Source organism: Anoplophora glabripennis, unplaced genomic scaffold (assembly GCF_000390285.2).
Source record: "Anoplophora glabripennis isolate ALB-LARVAE unplaced genomic scaffold, Agla_2.0 scaffold17, whole genome shotgun sequence".
Classification (NCBI taxonomy): Eukaryota; Metazoa; Arthropoda; class Insecta; order Coleoptera; family Cerambycidae; genus Anoplophora; species Anoplophora glabripennis.
Window position 1 is genome coordinate 1964311 of NW_019416231.1, and position 21776 is coordinate 1986086.

At 36.3% G+C, this 21776-nt stretch overlaps 1 protein-coding gene across 3 annotated transcripts in view; it reads left to right on the plus strand.

Annotated features, from left to right (window-relative positions):
* The window catches only part of LOC108917853 (syntaxin-binding protein 5), a 162985-nt gene that overhangs the window by 125532 nt on the left and 15677 nt on the right, over positions 1–21776 (plus strand). For all 3 annotated transcript variants that reach the window (XM_018724636.1, XM_018724638.1, XM_023455338.1), the window contains exons 3-12: positions 19038–19235; positions 19289–19423; positions 19602–19665; positions 19720–19924; positions 19973–20048; positions 20102–20256; positions 20322–20616; positions 20666–21038; positions 21170–21312; positions 21366–21576. In XM_018724636.1, coding sequence (XP_018580152.1) covers positions 19038–19235; positions 19289–19423; positions 19602–19665; positions 19720–19924; positions 19973–20048; positions 20102–20256; positions 20322–20616; positions 20666–21038; positions 21170–21312; positions 21366–21576 — 1855 coding nt within the window. The remainder of the gene's footprint in view (positions 1–19037; positions 19236–19288; positions 19424–19601; positions 19666–19719; positions 19925–19972; positions 20049–20101; positions 20257–20321; positions 20617–20665; positions 21039–21169; positions 21313–21365; positions 21577–21776) is intronic.

The following is a 21776-nucleotide window of genomic DNA, read 5'->3' on the forward strand; positions in this document are numbered from 1 at the left end:
ATTGATAAATGTAATCTAATGATTTAAAAATAAAAAAAAAGAGTGTTAACTTTAAAAATTTACTGTGGCCGTCCTAATTAACTGATTTCAATTTTTCAAAAACTGTTTGAAAGGTTGAGCAGTATCTTCTATGTGAAAAAATTTTCAAGTATCTAGATGCTTTCTTTGAGGCTGTGCAACATTTTGGAAATTCGAAAAATTTTTTCAAAATTTTTGTTTTTTAAATTATTTTGCGAAAACTAGAACCGAATTTAGTTCAGTAAATAAACACACGTAAAAATTAGGAAAAATTCCTTAGAATTGCATGAGCTACTTTACCCCAGCTGAATGTTAGGGCTTGATTTTCAAAATGGCGTCCAAAGTTCGCAAAAAACATTTTTTTGCATTAAAAAACTAAAACGTTTTAGAAAAAGATAATTTTACGAAACTTTCAGAATATGTAGTCCTTGGCATGTAGAATAAGTGCATTTTTGTAAAATTGCGAAATATTTGATAGTTTTTTTTGCAAAAAATTGAGTATTTCGAAAAAAATACATTTTCTTCAAGTTTCAATAAATCAAACAGTAATGCACTTGCGTGACCCATCTTGGGCTTCAAATTTTCTCTAAGAGTTGTACTTTCCTGTGCAAATTGTGCGCGTATTGCAAAATGATATGCGAAAAATCTACCGAAACTTTGACTTCTTTTTTCGGGTCGAAAAATGCAGATCTTTTCCTTATTGATGAAATTTAATCGGAATGGCATTATTGCCATTTGAAAGCTGACATCTTTACACGAATTTAAAAATTTGTCCTGCGACCAACAGGAGCCGTGAATTTTTTTTTTCAAAAAATTGCTGCGACCTCATTTACTAATATTAAGGTCGGAAATTTACACAAGTTATAGTAGAATACTGTTACTTCAGTATAAATAATAGTCCGCAATGATTGACCCCCTTTTTTACAGTAAAATGCTTGCCTCGCTTGACACGTTGATGCGCGTACTAAAGTTACATCCTGCAATCATAAAACTGGCCCTTTCGTCCACCGAATAGAACAGAAAAAGCACGCACTTGAATTAATATACCAAACAAACAAACTCCAAATACGAACTCGGGCGCTTCTGCATTGAGCAAACGGATATAAACACTCCCTCTTCCACCGAAAACGACAGAATCAACAGTTAAAATTTCATTCGGGTCGGCCCAAACAAAAACTCGACCGTTTCGCGCGTTAGAAACGAAAAAAATAAACAAAAACTGCACTGAGGCGGAAAATTATAGTGTAACAAAGCAGCCGGAGGATTATCCCCGCGGAAGAAGAAGGGAGCGCAAACAGAGTTAAAATTTAAAAGGCGCAATGTAAACGGGGTTAAATTTAAAACGTAGGGACCTGAAATATAAATGCAGGATTACATTCAAATTTGCAGCAGTTATTGTTATGTAGCCCAGCAAATTGGAGGTGAATTAATACGTTTGAAATTATGGAAGCGTGTAATTTATTCCGAAAGGTTTGTATTATTTTGTTAGCGGGGGGTTACTAGAATAACGATTCAGACGACTTTTTCACCACCGTTTATTATTATTCCCTGAAGCACAGTGTATAATTTATCATGGTTCAATCAAACAAAAACCGATTCGACATAGGGGGCAGGATAGAAAATTTAATCGATAGAGAATTACTGTACTACATTTTAATAAAAACTTAACGCCTGTGTTAGAAGTTTAACTGTCTTAATTTTAACAGATGATAGAATACATTAAAATAAACAAAAAAACCTCATATGACATGGGTCCTAAACTCAACCATTTCCGAGAAAAAAATTATCAAAATCCTCAACAAAAGTTCGATTAATTGAGGAATATTGACATGACTGCGTATACAGGGTGTCCCATTAATATTGCGAAAAAATTCAGGGGGAGTTTCCTTGACCAGAAATAAGAAAGAAAGTTCCTATAAACCTATGTCCGAAAATGCATACAGGGTGTTGAAATTTAGAGAAAATACAAGGGTTTTACTAATATCTGGAGAACCTTAATTCCGATTTTTTGAAATTTGGTATGTTTGTTTACAAAAACGGTTGACGACTTCTTAAGTAATTTGATTTGTTTTATCTCTTCCAGCGGCGCACTATAATTCATTTGGACTTAGGTATGGACAAAATTAAGTAGCGCCTCGTAGAAAAAAGATATAAAAAAATAAAAAATTAGCGTTTTAAAGCTTAAGTAGACCAGATTAAGGGAAAAATAATCACATTTCACCAAAACCCCATTTACACCCTCAAAATTGAGCCCCAAAATTATAATTTTGGGAAAAATTTACATTTTTTGCTCTCTCGTTTGAAATTATTTTTTTTCAAATGATACAAAACATTGTTTTTATAGTTTTTGAGATGAGGAATAAGAATTCATTGTTTAAATTGAGCTAAAAAAAATGTAGAACCCTTAAATTTACGGATATTTCAGTTTATGATGTTTTTAGCTGTGATTTCCGCTGTTATGCATCGATTTGCTTAAAATTTGGATAGTAAGTGGAGAATAGCTCAAAAAACAAAATACACCCTATGCTGGTATATATTTTTACCCTGACGGTGGTTTCTACCCCTTTGTAGGGGTTGAAAAAAAATTTTGTTAAAATAACTCCGGGAATCGATAAAGCAACTAATTTCAAGCAAAAATTGTTGTATACAATTTTTTTGATAAACCAATACTGTTTGGGATATTTGCGATTAAAAACTCAATTTTTCAATTGAAAACTTATTTTTTCATAAAAAAATTATTATAAACAGAACTGAGATCATATCCCATAAAATATTACCAAAGTAGAGTAAAATACCTTTAATTTGGGTTTTTAAAGATATTTCTACCTGCTATAGAACGGAAGTTAAACATAACCGCAAATAACAGTTTCTTTTCAATATTTAGTTTGTTTATTGAATAATTATCGTTGTGAAGCAAACAAGGCCAATAGACATATCTATAAATATCTATACTTATATAATATTATTATTTATAGCATATTGTATTATATATTATATAATAAATAAAATATACAACACAAAGAACATTATCATGAAAAAAAAATTAGGATGTATCATAGTCTACAATATTCTCTTCTACAGTATCCACTGAAGGTTCAAAATCAAAAAAAAAAATGAAAAAATAAGTTTTCAACTGAAAAATTGAGTTTTTAATCGCAAATAACCCAAAAAGTATTGGTTTATCAAAAAAAATTGTATGCAACAAATTTTGCTTGAAATTAGTTGCTTTATCGATTCCCGGAGTTATTTTAACAAAATTTATTTTCAACCCCTACAAAGGGGTAGAAACCACCCTCAGGGTAAAAATATATATCAGCATAGGGTGTATTTTGTTTTTTGAGCTATTCCCCACCTACTATCCAAATTTCAAGCAAATCGATGCGGAAATCACAGCTAAAAACATCATAAACTGAAATATCCGTAAATTTAAGGGTTCTACATTTTTTTAGCTCAGTTTAAACAATGGATTCTTATTCCTCATCTCAAAAACTATAAAAAAAATGATTTGTATCATTTGAAAAAAAAAATAATTTCAAACAAGAGAGCAAAAAATGTAAATTTTTTCCCAAAATTATAATTTTGGGGCTCAATTTTGAGGGTGTAAATGGGGTTTTGGTGAAATGTGATTATTTTTCCCTTAATTTGTTCTACTTAAGCTTTAAAACGCTATTTTTTATTTTTTTATATCTTTTTTCTACGAGGCGCTACTTAATTTTGTCCATACCTAAGTCCAAATGAATTATAGTGCGGCGTCCGGGGACTCACGCTTGTTGATATTAATAAGTAAACATATGAGACGTCACTGCTTTTTCTTAGGTGTCATATTTATTTCTAATTATGCGATTAAAAATACAACTTTTTTGTCTCTTTACTTTTTTTGATATCTTGCTTCATTTTCGAGCAAAAAATTAATATCCTTTCATATGCACATTCTTAAGGGAAATAGAAAACAAAAATAGAAATTCAATGTTTTAGTTATTTACTAATCAACTTTAACAATACATTTGAAGGAAAAACAATGTAACAAGCTCAGATAACTCACTAAATAATTTTTTTCTAAATAATTAATATCAACATGTGGAAAAATATGAAAAATACTTTACATATACAGGCGTTACAACAGTTGTTGAAAATGTGCACCTTCAACTCTAATACAGGCTTCTATCTTACGACACATTGATTGGCGAACTCGTTTAAATATTCCGGCTGTGTGTCTAATTGTTTCACAGGATGCGACAATGCGGTGTCTTAATTCGTCTATGGTTTGCACTGCAGTCGTATAAACCAAATGTTTGAGGTGACCCCAAAGGAAAAAATCCAACGAATTCAAGTCGAGAGACCTCGGGGGCCAGGGTTGAGTGCCTCCTCGACCATATCCAGCGATTTGGGTAGACATTGTTCAAATATTCACGTGCAGCTAAACTGAAATGGGGTGGAGCACCATCGTGCATAAAATACATTTGCAAACATATGACACCTAAGAAAAAGCAGTGATGTAACTTCTAAACAAAAACGATTCGGACGTATGTTCATATAAGAAGAAATTTTTGAAATTAACCCAGCCATCATCTGTCAAAGTTTGTCGTAGAGCTTGTAGAACACCTTGTATATCCACAAGGAAGAAAGAGTAAAAAATTTCGATCAATCACTCAAAGCGCTCTCCGGGAATATTTTGCGGGCGTACACGGGAGTAAACAGGCGACCGGACCGCGCGTCTCGCAATATCCCACCTTAACTTGAAATTGGAAAGCAAAAGAGCGGGCACATACCGAAGCAAATATCGACAGCAAACAAATTATCACCGTCTGAGGGAGCCCGCCGCATCTGGGGAGCGCGATTTCCCATTTCCCTAACCTTGGCATCGATTACCCATTACCCCCGGCTGCGGTGGCGGTCCTTTTAGGCGAGGAAATTGGGGTAGGTGCTTTATACGACCTACCTGCCGAAACCTCGAGAGTTTAGCAAACAGAATTACTGTCGATATTGAGTTTCCCCCGGTTGGAGGGGCTAATTTAGGAACGACTGCGAATACCACTTAGATTTCGACAAATCCTGTTTCGAAGAATACACCTCCGGCTTACTTTCACTGGAAATGGCATCTTCCACCGGCGATTCAAATATTAAAATGTTTGCTTTGATATTTCATGGGGCAGGCTGCGGAAACTTTTTTCGATCGGTACTAAACAACATTGATTGCGTAACAATATTTGCTAAACCATTATTTTCAGCATGAAATAGAGTAATCATAAATGAACAAAAAAGTTGTATATTACAGGGGCGTAAGATTAACAGTTTTCAAAATACAGCGAGTATTAATATTGGGGAGTTTCATCACAATGTGACAACAGCGCTTAACCTGCTGATGCTCACCAGGTGTGCACGCGGCAGTCTTGTCCTACGGAAAAAATGTAAACAACTATTATTGTGAAACATTTAGTAAATTTCAAGACAATTGTTTTCCAGTTTTTAAATAAATAAAATAAAAAGGTTAATTAATGTTTAAACTTGAAACAGAATTAATATAATTATTGTTATAGCAAACAAAATTTTAAATATTAAAAATATTAAATTATATTTTTTAAAAATCTTGTAACCATTAAAAAACTAATCGAATCTATGTTCATATAAGAAAAATTGGAAATGAACCTAACTACCATCTGCCAAAGTTTGTCAGACCTGGTAGAACAACCCTGTATAGGGTGTCGTAGAAAGTGGGGTTTCCCCTTAGTACTTGTTTGATTATTCGAAACTGAAAAGAAACAATAATTGTCAGTTAAATAAAAACTTAGCCATTCTGAGAAAATGTTTTAGTCCGGCTCTGTCCACTCCTTCAAGAAATGTTTAAAATTGTCAACATTTATTTGTACACAGATCTTTTGTTGTATTTATTGTATTCAACAGCAGTCATCTATCGATTGAAATAAATAGCTCCCTATTGAACAATGTTTACCAAACATTTTTCCAGGTAAACTAATAGAAAACCCAGTTTGCGATGATATAAACTATAGATTAGGGTGGCCCAAAAAAAAAACGATTATTTTTTTTTTCGTGTCTCGTGAAAATATGTTAGTTTATCATGTTTTAAGAGCCCCCTCAAAAAATCAGCTCAAAAAAAATTATTTTAGAGGTCGCTCATGATTTTTAAAAATTTCCAAACTCGTCAAAAATTGAATTTTTTTCTTTTAATTTTTTCTCGTTATTATAATTTTCTAGGCTGAAAAAAATCTCAATTCTGAAAATTTCAAATCGATATTTTAATTTCTAAAGGTCACTCATAATTATTTTAACTTTAAAAGTAGTGTTATCGAGTGACCTCTAAAAATAAACATCAACGAACTAATATTTTATTTTGTTGAATTTGATGAACAAAAGAATAGAAATAAATCACGGGACACTTAAAAAATTTCTCGAGGCAAAATTTACTACCGCACTGTATCAAATATTTATAATTTTTAAATTTTTTTAAATTTAAGTGTCGTGATTTATTTCTATTCTTTTATTCATCAGTCAATAAAAAAAATTATTAGTTCGTTGATATTTATTTTTTAGAGGTCGCTCGAAAACATAGGTACACTACTTTGAAAATTGAAATAATTATGAGTGACCTTTAGAAATTAAAATATCGATTTGAAATTTTCAGAATCGTGAAAATGATAAATAACGAGAAAAAAATTAAAAAAAAATCAATTTTTGATGATTTTGGAAATTTTTAAAAATCTGATATAAAGTTAATTAGAGTTTAAAATATTACTGAGAATGTATGCGTTGTTTATGAGATATCCATCAATAAGTTTTGACATAAGCCTACTTTGAGAAAAGTCAATTATTTTCTACACCGTAATATTGTAAGAGTTCAATTAAAAGCCTTTTTTCTCGAAAACCGTCCACATTAGGAAGTTCTAACAAGAGTACATTATTTTTAGAAAATAAAATGTACATTAGAAATTGGAGCCCGAAAACCTAACCTCAAAAAAATTAGAACTTAAGATTTAATACGAATGTTTAATAACTAGCGCCCTCTATAAAATATATAAAGAATAATTAGACCAGCGTATTTGGCTTCCTTAAAAAAACCCCGGAATACCAAATTTCATAAAAATATTTCGCACCGTTTGGAAATTTTCGTAAAAATTCTATTTAAAAAATTTTATTTTGTCGCTCTGTATAGTCGACATACTCGTATAGTATAGTAAGACAAAAAATTCTTATTTTTTGTCGTACTGTCACCCCCTGAATTTACGGGAGGTCTTTCTGAAACACCCTGTATAAAAACTTGACTTTTCCTGTATTTTTAATCCCTATTCAGGGCTGAACTGGGGCGCGAATTGTACTAAAAATAACACCTCCAAAATTAGAAACTACTATCGCGTTTTCCAATCATCACGGCTCTTATATTCCAAAAATAAATACCCGGTAATGGTTGTCGATTAACGCAGCATCTATCGACAATTGCGTTCACTCGTATCCACCACTTAATTTAATATTGAAAGGGCGAGCTGAAACGGTTTTTTTTTAGAGGACATTATTCGGGGAGGGTTGATAAATAAATGGATTCGTGCCAGATATGGAAGGTGTTGATTCTGAATCCGTATTTTTATACATTCGCTCGTACATGCGATCTCGCTATAAATTTGGCTGCAGGCGATTTTGCCCCTGAAAGTAAATCGTATTTTCTGGAAAATATTAAGTCGGACAGATTTGTAATAACGTAGAAAGGTGACGTGGGTGTAGCGGGTTGTTGCGACACGTGAGTTCCTGGCACGTTCGACTTTTTGTTCCAGCCGCGTCAGCGAATCCCTCTAAGGCGAGGTCTTGGCTCTACAGGGTGATTCAATGAGTAGAATAAGAATACGCGATTAAAAAAAATTTAAAATGCACTTTTACACTGAAAGAAATATTTTCAAATTACTACTTATACCCCTTTCCGGACCGCTCCTGACCACTGACCCTCAAAGGTTTATCGAGAGTGAATCTCGACGTACCGTATTATTCGGTCACTAACCTAGTTTTTAATACGTTTTTAATACGTAAAAAAATGCAAATTCTTCACAAGTATACATTTTATTGTTGTTGTTGTTGGTCAAAAGTAACTTCCCTGAAAGTTTCAGAAAAAAATGGAACTGGTTTTCTGTACTAAGCATTTGAATATCGCGAAAACCCGTGTTTTTTCGAAAAATTGCAAACTTCAAATAGGCATAACTTTTCTTATTTTTTTAGTCCATAAAAAAGTTTTGTAAATCTTTTTAAGACGAACCGGGTATATAACTATATGTATATATACGGGGTGTTCAAAAAGTTTGAACCCCCCCTCTATCTCAGAAAATACTACTCAAACAAAAAAATGATTAGGACAAAAGTTGCAGGGTTTTGAATGAGCAATCCAACAGTGACCTTTACCATGACTTTGACCATGACCTTGACCATGACCTTGAAGGTCATTTAGAGGTCAACCTGTAAATTTAAAATGGAACCGTATATTTTTGACCCGAACATAAAAATTTACATTTTTTCCATTTCCAGGGTCAAAAGCCAAAAATGTCTTTTTTTGGGGGAGACACTCGACTTAAAATGGATGTAACTTGGATTCTATAGCACCTAGAAACTTCTTTAAAAAGACCAACTTGAAGGTTTTTTTTCTCTGCTTTAATAATCTGTGATAAATTTTTGTCCTAATTTGCTTTACAATTATGTTTAAGGAGAATAGGCAAAAAAATTGAAAAAACCATGGTTTCAACGAGATGAGACATATTTTCTCCGCTGCATTTTGATTTTGAAACCAGTTGCAAAATTCAACAGACTGAGGAAATCCGCTGTTTCGCTTCAATGTTCGAACTGTTTCAACTTATCTGCATGTTAAAATATATGTACACTTTTGGGATTCACTCTGTATACAAACATCTCATCAGTTCATATTGCTTTGTAGCCCCGCTCAACATTTGTAGCTTGGGCACTCATCTTCCAGGAATAATTTGACTCCTATTGCGAAGGGAACAAATGGTCATAAATAAAAGGACGGTAAAATCACATCCTTCGGATAAAACTATCAAATTCCTCTATTTTGGTGTGCGTTAATGGTACTCTAGTTTTATGTTCTCTTTTATTGGTTTCATCGAGGCTTACAATCAGTTTTAAAAGGCTTATCTACATTGTACGTCTATAAGTCGGAAAAGGCATTTTTACTGTATTCGAGAAAACGTTCAGGTTCATCTTCTTTGAGTGGTAGTGCAATTTGTGCCGTCTGTTTGATTATTTCGATAAACTAGAATGAAAATAAGGCGAAGACACCATCTGTTGCTTGAATTTGTAGGAAAAAAGATCTTATTTTCGTAGGAATATACACAAATGTATCTCTTCGCGAAAATTTAATAATAATCATCGATGATGCGTCGAATAAAAATCATGTAGCAATGGAAGTGATGACATATTATTGTGGCAGATCATTTATCACGTTCGGTGACCACTTAATGTACCAAAGGAAACTCCGCCACATCATAAATCTTTACGAGATCCAAAATTCTGCGCGCTTAGTTAATATTTTTCCCTGTGTACCAATCTGCCTCATGCGGCGAGATCCACAGACTTTATATTTCCTACCAATCCGAGTTCGAGTTTAATTTTGGAAACAGTCTTCTAATATAAATTGCCTTAATTAATCAAGACTGTGTAAGTAAATAGCAGAAATAATAATACACTCCTCGGACTGAGCAGCTCCGAGAGCTCGATTCATTCTTCCGGAAATGCAGGTTCAAATTGAGAAATGTAAATTTCTGCTTCCTCACTTTTACGAAGCACCAAAACAGGCCTTGTGATTGAATTTGAATGCTGTTTGAAATTAACTGTTGTCTTTAAAATATTCAGTTCGGTTATTTCGGAAATACAATATAAACAAATAAGAGCACATAATTAAATATTGAAATTCCAAATATTTCGAATTTTCACCACCAAGAACGGCGGTGACAGCATTTTTAACATTAAGGCGATGTTTCGCATTGTATTAGCTATGTCCTGTCCAAATTTGGTTAGTGCAACTCTCTCGGCTTCGAAGATTCAATACCTATGTATGTTTGCAGCCACGCAAATTGAATAATTCCAAATATTTAGAATTTAAGTGAATTGCTTGTGAGTACATTCATATTGCGAATATTGCAGAGAGATTTATTATTAAACATGGAGTAAGTTGCAATTTTATTAGGCAAATACAGTTTAATAAGAATAACCCCCCAACTGATCCCTTAGACATAAAGATTTCTTTAATTAATTTTGTATTACACATTACTTAATAAGCAAATTCATTGTATACCTGTTTCAATGTACGTCGGTGTCGGTACTTTTAGTTGTGTCACGTTTTGAACAAAACTGAACATTTGCTGATTTGGACGTATCGCTTCTGAATCCACCTAGCTCGGCAGTAAATTGAACAAGACATATCCAAGTACCAGCGACGCTGGTGCAATTAATTTCAAATATTAACGACAATCGACGCAGAGCAGTACGCCTGACACAAGACTACGTGAAATATGTTCGTATTCCGACGCTCCTCTCGATAAAATCTAGATCATATTTACAAATTCCCCCGTCGTAACAGTGATGAAGAACCCCCCGGGGAATATAATTCCGAATCAGTAAAATATTCTGCAGTATTGTGCCCCAGATATTTATTAAATCTGATATCGGGTAGGAGAGGCATGTGCGCTGTTTCGCAATGTGAAGGATTTCTCGCTGCGGAAGCGTTGTACAGGATTCTTTCATTCAATTGTATACACAGCTGTTTGGAACGCTGTTTGAAAGTAATGGATATAAAAAGAAAAATTAAACTATAATTTTTTGCGTACGTAAAAAATTTCATGTAAACAATAAATTGCGTGTTGTTGATAATCGTAGAAACCTTAAAAAGTTCCAAAGATAGTTAAAAACAGTGTTCAGTTACTAATAGATTCAAGTTTATTCATTTAACTCTAACCATCAATATCGTCATCAATATTTATTTATTTAGTTTACACCAACCAACAGTACTGAAACCATTTATAGGATGGGGAAAAACAAACATAATTACATGAACAACAAATATACCAAGAAACAAGATACAAAATAAGAGAAAACATATACATATACAATATACATATATACACACATATGTGTATATATTAGTAATAAATCTCTGTAATATTCGTAATAAGAATATTCAAAACTTTGGCATGTGAAATACAAATTTTTCAGTTACTGAAATACTGAAAAACTGTCGTCAACAGTCGACATTTTCGTTAAATTTTCAGTTGACAAAGTGTCTAGCTGCAAATTACTTTTATGTTCTATAACTATTTCGGAAGTCTTAGAATTGTGTGTCCTTAACTCCTATCGAAACTCTCAAAAATCTTTCTTCTATGTTCAAAAATTGGAGATTTCCACGTCACTTACTTCGAGTCTTCCGAGTAAAGTGATCGCCGGTAACCGAACTCAGGTCGACGCAGATCGCTAAAACCTACGATTGTGCGCTGGAAATGCGGTATAGCGGCTCCTGTACCAAAGTGAGATTTATCAAAGGCGGGGGAAAAAAGCATCTCGGGACGGCGAAACGTGTTGCTGGTGCAACCAGATGCACTGTACGATGTCTTCATTAGTTTCGTTTTTCCTCCTGCAAACACGTGTAATGGAAACTGCCTGGGGATTTCCAGCGACTGGGAAATATCGATCCGCATCTAACAATGTACGAACTGGCTATTTCCTTAATGGCTTATTTATTTCTTTTTATAAAAGCTCCAGTTTGAGATATTTGCGGAGTTATTTTTATTTATGGGGGTAATTGGCAGAAAATACTCTTTTCCTTTAAAAAGAGTTATCTGTACCGATTTTACGATTACAGGAACTTAATAATTTCAGATTAGATGCCGATTTGCTCAGATTGTTTCAACCTTATCTAATTGTTCATTGTAGGGGTTGTAAATCAAATATTTTCCTTCGGACTTCTGGTGTTCCTCAAGGATCAACACTAGGTCCATTTCTATTTACAATATCTATTAACGACATTATTGCCTACATGTTTGATACCTTCTACATTGCAAACGAGGTAAAATTGTGTTATAAAATTGATTATCTGAGCGATTGTTAACAATACGAAGTAGTCTCTTGATATTTAGCAAATGTGTGTTAACGACAAAAGTAAATTGCTGTGTTTTTGCACCTGAAACTTTTATATTAGGTGGTTAAAAGAACGCCATAAAATATATTTTATAGCCAGTCTTATTTCCACACGTTTCGGAAATTCGTTCGTAGAATTAGTTAATTTTTTCTGTTATACATTGTCATACATTTAATCTCTTAAATGTTGATGTTTTTAAAAGTCGTATAGGTAGTAAATGGGCACGAACACAAAGCTGGCCAAAATAAATTGGATGGCTCCCTGCCAACCCTGGAAAAAACAAAATACACCTAGAAATAGAGATAAAGAAACGCGATACAACCCTTACAAGAAACAAGGCTATCTAGAGTACTAAATTTTTCACGTAAATGCGACAAGTTCATCCCTCCCGCATTCGATTCGCGTTTGTTATCTAGACAAAGAAATTCCAGACGACCTTAGCCTGCCCCAACAATTTGTCTACTTGGAGGTTCGGCTAGTTTCCTTTGAAACTAATATCCGAGAAGCCCGACAAATTTATTGGATGCCATTAGCGGGGATGCCTGACATTACACAGAAGGCAGTACAATTCTTAAATAATGCCTCTGATACTGCAGTTTTATACCGAGAGAACGATTAATGGATGAAAGTAAAAAATATTGTGTATTCATTTTAAATTTAATTTTTTTTGTTTCGTCCAAACAACTGAAGCATGTATTTTTATACCAGCGAATGCTTTCCTCTATTTCGGTTTCTGAAACGTCCCTATAGCGTCCCGAACCAAGCACGAATTCTCGTACAAAAAAACTTTTTTAAATTCTACATGGCGTCGCCCAAATACAACCCGATTTCTTACGTGACACGTCAAGCGTCGAATACATTCAAACTAGACAGGGAAAATTTCGGTATCGCCGTCGCAAGCGGTCGAAGTTCCGAACCGAGACCCCGTTACGCGGAAGTGTTCATTACTACATGCAACGTATCCGCTAAGTTTTCTCGTTAATAGTTTCTTAGCGAGAAACTCGTAAGTACCAGTGAGTTAGCTAAAGTGTAACTGTAACTAGTTGAAATTACTGTCGACTAGATTATTTCTGTGTGTGTGTGTGTGTGCACATTCAATTTCCTAATTGAAAAGCAGTTTCGCACACAGTACAGGCTGGAGAAAAGGGGCGGCATAGTCACTAGTGCCTACTCAAGATAATTTAAAGAAAATTGTTGCTATGAATATATTGTTATGAAATGTTATGATTCGTTCATATAATAGAATAAATACTAGAAAGGTAGGCGAGTCCGTTGAGGCGGACTTGACCTTTTTCCGCCACGCGGAATTATGATCTTAGGTTAAGTAGATATTTGTCAATTATAAAATTTAATTAAAAAAATTGTAATATAATCAGATTTGTTAAACTCTGAATCTATCTGAGTACAGAATAAATTAGTATTAAAAATTTATGGCGCCCAAATAAATAAAAACAAAAATCAAATTCAAACTTTCAATCATCATTCAAACATTCATAACAACAAAAAACATAATATATTCGTTCCTTATCAACAATCGGGTCGGCACACCGACCCTGCGACTTGAATTAAAAGCGTTGTTTCCCAGAAACAAATATGTTGTATATGTTAGGTATTTTGCTGCATTATATTTCTGTTTGTTCGTTAAAGTTTAATATTATGCATAACGTTTGTAATCAGAAAAGTAAAGTTGAAAACGATCCGTACGAACCGTTTATTATTTTAAAATAAGCCGAAGCGTTGAATCATTCGTAATTTTTCGGTGTATTGTGCTCCCCAAAAGTCGAAAGCGAAGGTGAATTTCAACCGGGATACCCTTCCAGGCGAATCCAATACCCTTTTGTGTATTCAAAAGACGCGGATGGATAGGATGGAACAATGGACGAGCACCTCGCATTTTTACCCTCAGGCGAAGCCTCAAATTTCAACGGATGCCCTGGGGCCCTGCTGGGAAAAGTAGTAGTGGGCGTAAGTATAGGATTGCAAACAGGAGGAGTGGGTTCAGTCCTACAGAAAATGTCACTGACTCGATTCGGATGTCGGGAAAGGTATAATGTGTACCGAACGCTACTCACTCTAGATTGGTTTGATTTGAAATTGAACTTTGTTTTAGTTACCCAAGTTGTGCTATTCCCATGTCGTTGGATAATTCAGTAAAGCGATGAAACGTCAGTATTGCGACAATTTATCAAGTTACAGAGTTTAACGGTACTCTTTTGTTAAATCATCATTTATTGGACTGTACTTAGTGAAATTTTTACCATCGTCGAATCGAATATTTAAAATTGAATCATTCAAACAACAAAGTAAACCGTTGGCATAAATTCAAAAGAGAACCGGGCCAAGTGCAGATCCTTGTGGTACTCCTGAATTAACACCGTGACATGTTGAAGTAGTATCATTATGGGTGACATATTGCTGCCTATTACTGAGGTATGGTTGTATAAAACTAATAGTGTGAACCGTGAAACCACAATAAGAAAACGTAGAGAAAAACGCTTTGGTAAAGTCAAGCAAATGAAAACAAAACATTCTTTTTGCTGACCTTTATTAAAACCAGCTTGTATATGGCTTAAATTTGTTGAAGATTGTTTCTAACGCCGTATATAATTTCTGTTTTTCCAAAATAAGTCTGCAATTTGAGGGATTGTGAATACTGTGAATTTGTTTTGTTATTTAGAACACGCCTAGGTTAATGTTTCGTCATCCAGGCGTAGAATATGCCGGTACGGCCCTGCCCTTAATTTCCCGAGTATCATTTATCTCGCCACACAAAAAAGGACGTACAGGACGTGCGGTAAAGGTAATTCTATTAAAAGGGGTGCGATAACCAACCGAAATATGTAGTACAACCCAATAACAAGTCCTCGGCTTTTTGCGGGCGCCTCTCCATATTCCCATTAATCTTTTTGTGGGAGAACTAGCCGGAAACTCGATAAAAAATGTATAGGCTTAATTTACTTTAACGGTGTTCTACACCATAACACGGGTACCTTTTCCAGGACCTCTTTCTTTGGCAATCTTCCTCGGCGTTACAAATTCCAGGGGGGAAAGTAATTACAATTTTTTATGGACGGTTGGCGCATGTAACACTCCCGTATTCCGACATAAATCTGGAAAATGAGTTTGGGAAGTTAAGGAAGTATATAAAGATGTCCCCAGGGCGTCGTTTGTCACATGAGATGGTTTTTAATTACTTTTAAACTGGCGGTAAGTCCAGGCGCTCGGTAGGTACCAGATAATAACTGTAAATTATTATTGGCCATATTTTTGTAGTAATTTCGAGGAAAAGTTCGAGGATTTACATTTACAATTTACGAGCGGGTCGTATCCGAATGAAAATTCTCAAAAAAAATATGTCGACTAAATTATTTGCTCATTTTTCCGCGCTGTTTTTTTAACTGACAACGGATTGTGTACATTTGAATGTTTTCTCAAGGTACGTACCATCCTCTTTTCGATCACACTTTACAATGGTGAGAAATAACGTCTTTTTCCTTCAAGGATAATCCGTTATCCCATTGACTTCCGACGACAAGCGCAGGATCTACCACGTTATCCTTAATTCTTTAGGGATTTAACACCGGACGGCTGGGAGTATCGCGCTGATAGATCACTTTCGGAATTTGAACTGAAACAGATTTATATCCCCAATGACATTATTAACTGATCTTGCAGACGTAAACGTATCTAATAAGGTCGATACAGCGTGAATTTTTGCAGTATTCAAATATCTTTATCCTAGAACTCTTATTTTTGTTATTTTTTACGACGTTTTTTAAATTTCCCGCCAAATTAGTCATCACATAACCTCAAAAGCAATTATTCTTGAGCTGTTAAGGTATCTGTATTAAAAATACTAGTTTTTTTTACTTAAAGAAACTATTCCTACTCAAATACCATTAAACCCAAAGCAGCAAAATTTAATTAAAGCCCGTTCGTGTAACATTTATCTTGCTTGGCGTTTCTACGGAATACCGGCCTCACTTCGCAAAGACAACATTAAACTAATTGGAATTCAGTATCTAGCGAAACTTTCTTATTTGGTTTCGCGTAAATACAACAGTTATCTAACTAGCTCGTTCATATTTCCCATTATTCCGGCTGGAGTTCGTAAAATAATATCCTTGAAAACGATTCCCGATTGTGACTCGCGTCGCGCGAAGTATAAGGAACCCTATATTGCCGACGTCGAATAGTAAATTCCACAAAGAGTCGCTGCATTCCGATAGAGCCTTCTCACCTTGAATGCCGCCATTGTCTCGCTGCTAAATATCTTAATTAAAATCAAGTTGGCGCGGGAATGCCTCTGTAGCGCTGAGGACGAACAGGTGTTGCTAGCAGGTATATTAACTGGGACTATACAGCCATTTCCAGGTCAAGTGTATACTAATATTCATATACAGAATTCTCTGTTTAAACGTATACAAGGTGTAAGAGGTATGACTGCCATAGCTTCAACGTGAGATAGAGTAATTATATGTGAACAAAAATTTGCAGGTTTTTGTCTAGTTGGAAATGTTACTTTGTATCGTCTTAAATTGTTTCTGATAAATGCTTGTTGGGACACAGAATTTGTTCAGATGTTTGAAAGTTATCTTGTTTTATTTCCCAATAAATAAACATTGATTAAATGAAACAGACACATTTAACGTACATAAACTAAATATGCCTGTAAAATGACTCATGAAAAAAAATTAATGAATCGACAAACAAGGATAACGTTCCCTTAAAGAACATAATTACAGCTTTTACAGACCTGCCTATCGCCATCAGAGTTCTGATTATTGCCATCATTAATTTCTCCATTCCGAAGGTTTTTAAGCTCACAAAAAGACCCTTTCATGTAAAATCCCGTTTGATATATAGAGCTATTTGTACGTATCATAAAGGAGCTATTACCTTAAAAGTATTTCTTTTTTATAGCCTGACCCATATCTCAATACCTTTTATGCCTCCATTGAATTTATAGCCAGTGTATTCCAGTCAGAAAACCGGGGCCACGCTTTGTCAGCCGGTTTTTTCACGTAAAATTAATATATCTTCCGAACAACAATTTTTTTCGGTCATCAAGCTGTTAATGTCTATGTTTAAAAAAGATATTGACTGGCATCACTCAATCATCATTTCGTACGGTTCTTGAATTCTTCAATGATGTTAAGATTGATGTTCACAATTAAACAAAGCATTTACCTTAATTTTTCTCTTATTTATAAACTGTCTCTCGCCATATCCCTGGAATGACCAGGACCTCGCGAGGATGCCACAAATTTAAACGGACAACCGATTATCCCTCTTGCTCTTTGAGGCATCCGAGTGCTAGCGTTTGTTCGTCGACGGGTGAACAACCCGCAATGGTCTCCCTGCATTGGTAAAGTTTAATGAAAACGTTACGGAACGGTTAATCTTTGTTAATCTCTGGCATCGTTGTTTATTTTAGACTAAAACATAAATAAGACATATTTGTTTTATCCTTTTTTTCATCGCGTTTCATGAGGGCCCTTCTTTCCGCGATTCACAGTGCGTTGAACTCGAATCTGCAGCCACTTGAAGTGTCTAATATTGCGCAAGTAGAGTCTGGTTCTCGGATGGAAAGAGCCACCATCGCAAGCATCCGGCACTCCGGCTAAAAGCCTCCGAATGTAAATCGATCCTTAGAGTTGCAATGGACCGTGTTTTTAAGCTGGAAACTATCCGGATGAGTTTAAGCGTGTGAGGCGGCGGAATGCCAGCTGGTCTCGGTCGGAGAAGACTTTTTATTGTCATCTAATCTACATTCAGAAGGTTTTAAAATACCCTAATAGACCAAGGCGGATCTGTTTTGAGGTGGATGTGAGAGGGGGCAAGCAAATTTTTTCTGGATTACCTTCAGTACAACTCACATAATAAAAGTGTAGATCCCTAAATCTGGGCGAGGTCCGGAACAAGTGGGATATTTCCACAGATCCGTCCTGGTCTATGTATAAGGGTGTTCAGGAGTATTCTAAGGTGGGGAATAATCGCACATTTACTGTGTTGGTTGGGGATTTCGATACCAAGAAAATCTGAAAGCACCAACGCACCTTTTTATCTGGATCGTGGGCTTTTTATACCAGGTGTTTCAGTTGTATTGTTCCAATAGCATATCTCCATTACTTAAAAAACCATGAAATTTAAATTTCAGGCATCTGATATTCACCTAAACTTCTTTTCGACTCTCGTAAATCCATTTTGGTGGTTGTTGTTTGAAGTGGAAATACAGGACACCGCAACTAGATAAACGAAGCCTGTTAATATCCGTGGATGCATTATTACTGGAGGATATAATGAACGGGGAGTACAAAGCTCGTAATAATCGGAATTAATAACTGAAATCAATGCGTTACACAGACTATTTGGTTAGCGTTATTGTAAACACAATGTAACGTAGCCTGTGTGCATACATATTCTGTGATCTATCAAAACCAAACACGAATACCCAGGGAAATTATACACTATGGTGGTAAAAATAATTTCAGGACGGGATCAAGTTGAAAACCGATCCGATTTCTCCATTTTTAGCCCAGTTCGCGTCAGACAAGAAAATACTTTGCCGCAGAATAAATCATTACGCTCTAAAACCGGCTTAGTGTCTAATTAATAATGCGGAAGAAACAACTTGGGGGGAGGCTTCGCAGGGTTTTGATTTTGCAGCTAAATCCGATTTGTAGAATAAACGACTGGGATAAAGGGAAGCAAAACTGTTGGGGGATCGCAGATAGGTTCTACATTAATGATAATTAATTCTATTTCCCAAATCTTTTAGAACAAACCGTGAAATTTTAAGTGCCTTAAATGCTAATTTAGGGTGGTTCTTGAACAGATTAATCGATATTTTCCACGGTATTTCCTTAACATTTCCGAACAGACTGGGCCAGCCTGGCGTCGACGTCCACGTACGACACGACATGGAGGGCCCCCCTGGGTCGGCAGCGGTCCTCCACCTCCAGTTCCTCGTCAACGAGGGGGCGCTCATCTCAGCCACGGCAGACGATACCCTTCACCTGTGGAACTTCCGACAGAAGATCCCGCAGATCGTGCAAAGTCTCAAATTCCAGAAAGAAAAGTGTGTATCGAGACACGTTACTTTAGCACGTTTTTTAACTGCAATTGTTTCAGAATCACCTACATGCATCTTCCATTGCAGTCGAAGTGGTTGTACGTGGGTACAGAGAGGGGAAACGTCCATGTAGTCCAGATAGAAAACTTCAACCTTTCCGGCTATATTATTAACTGGAACAAGGCTATAGAAGTGTATGTACACTGATAATCCTATACTCCATTGACAAAAGAGGCGTTTGTAATAACAACTTATCGGAACACTATGCAAAATGAACGGCACAATACATTTTTATCTTACGAGGCAACTTTGGCAATGGAATAGAAGCACTTGTTGTTTATTTGAATCACCAGTTCTCATTTTTCATTTTAGGTCGAGGAAGACGCACCCAGGAGCAATAGTACACTTAAGCGACAACCCGTTAGATGCCAGTAAAGTGAGTAGACTTTTTCTAATTCCCACTGCACGTCTGACCTTTCCACATTTCCAGCTATTAATAGGGTTCGAAATCGGACTGGTGGCGCTGTGGGACCTGAGGAACAAGATGGTAGACATGAGGTGGCTGACTAATGAATTAAGGTCCATAGCTTGGCACCACGAAGGAAAGCAGTTTATGTGTTCCCACACGGATGGCACTTTAACCACTTGGAGCTTGAAGTCGCCCTCCAAGTACATCCATATATCGCAACCTCATGGTATGAGCATAAAATATTAGTTCTTTCTTTAGTGTTTGATTTTTTCAGCTAAATTAACCAAAGAGGGAAAACCGGAGCAATGCAAACCAATCACTAAAGTGGAGTGGAAGTATTCCAGAACTGGGTAAGTGCTAGTTTAGTAACAGGAGTCGTAAATTCAAATCTTATGGCTTGCAGGGAAGCCTATGTGATATTCTCGGGGGGTATGCCGTATGACCAAGCCAGCAGAACGCCCTGTATAACAGTTGTATATAGCAAAACGACGACCGTGCTGGAGATGGAGCACAACGTTGTAGATTTTATCACCCTTTGTGAATCTCCTTATACCAGCGGTGGGTGTTTATTCAATTGAATGGATTTTATCGATTTTGAAGTTTATTTGTAATATTTTTTGTAGAATTACAAGAACCGTATGCAATAATAGCCCTCCTACAGAACGACCTGGTTGTGATGGATCTCCAGACAGCAGGGTTTCCCTGTCTAGAGAACCCGTACCCCATGGACATCCACGAGTCCCCGGTGACATGCTGCAGTTACCTGGCGGACTGTCCAGCCGATCTCATTCCCGCCTTTTACTCCGTAGGCAGGGCAGGGGCCATGAAGAGGACGGGATTCTCCGAAATGTCGTGGCCGATCAGCGGCGGAACTTGGCCGGCGCAAGCCTGTACCTACGCGGAAGTAATTATGACGGGGTAAGTATACGGAAGTTACTAATTAGGGATTTCCTACGGATTGTTTTAGGCATGCCGACGGTAGTATAAAATTCTGGGATGCGAGTGCCGGTACTCTGCAGGTGCTTTACAAACTCAAGACGGCCAAGGTGTTCGAGAAACCGAAGTCTAGGTCTTTGGATTCCGAGGATGACCCCTTCGCCATTGAGATAATCTCATTGTGTCCGGAGTCTAGGAAGTTGTGCGTTGCGGGTGCTTCTAGTCACGTCATTTTGTTCACTTACAGAAAAACCGAGACTAACGACGAGATAACCGTTTTGGAAGTTCCTATAATCTATGAGGTACCGGATGAGGGGGAGATGTCTCCCGATTGCCAATTCTCGGGGCCCGGTAGTGCCGGATCTGGTAGCAAACTGGATATGCTGGATTTCGACAATAAGAGGGTAAGACTATACAATGTCAGTACCTTTTAATCCACATGGACATAGTTCAGAAATTTGTTGTCATGTTCCACTTAAAATTTCCTTTTGTGGTAAAACGATGGATAACGCACACAAACACAATGATCTTCCAGGATGGACCTACGCTGAAGGTTCGGAGCGGAAACCAGAAGAAACCACCCGGTTTCCAAGCCCAACTGGTCTGTTTAACCCCCTGGAATAACGGGGAACCACCTAGTCATATTACCGCATTAACTATTAACAGTTCGTACGGACTGTAAGTATTTTTTTAAGCTCTCAAACCGAACAAAACGAGTGTTATTTCAACAGCATGGCTTACGGTAACGAAGCGGGTATTGTGATAATAGATATAGAGCAGAGGGTTTGTCTCTTGAACGTAGGAAGCCCGGACCTTTACGGCGCCCAGGATCCTTATTCGCGGGTTCCCAGGAGTCCCAAGAAGGGCCAGACGCTGACGGACACGCTACCCATCAACATGGACCGCGAAGAGCGACAACCCCGCAGCCCCAGCATAGACCAGGTTAGTGCCAGATTTTTGCGATGTCAGTATCACGTTCTATGGGCATGATAGCGATAAGTCTTGACGAAATTTTCAGTTTTTTCACATTTTTGTTTACCATACGCGTCATGGCGTCATTTAGGAAGTTGAGCTCTTGAGATGTGACGATCGCAATGAGGATGTTGCGGGAAAGGATTCAAGTTAAATTCGTTTTATTTAAA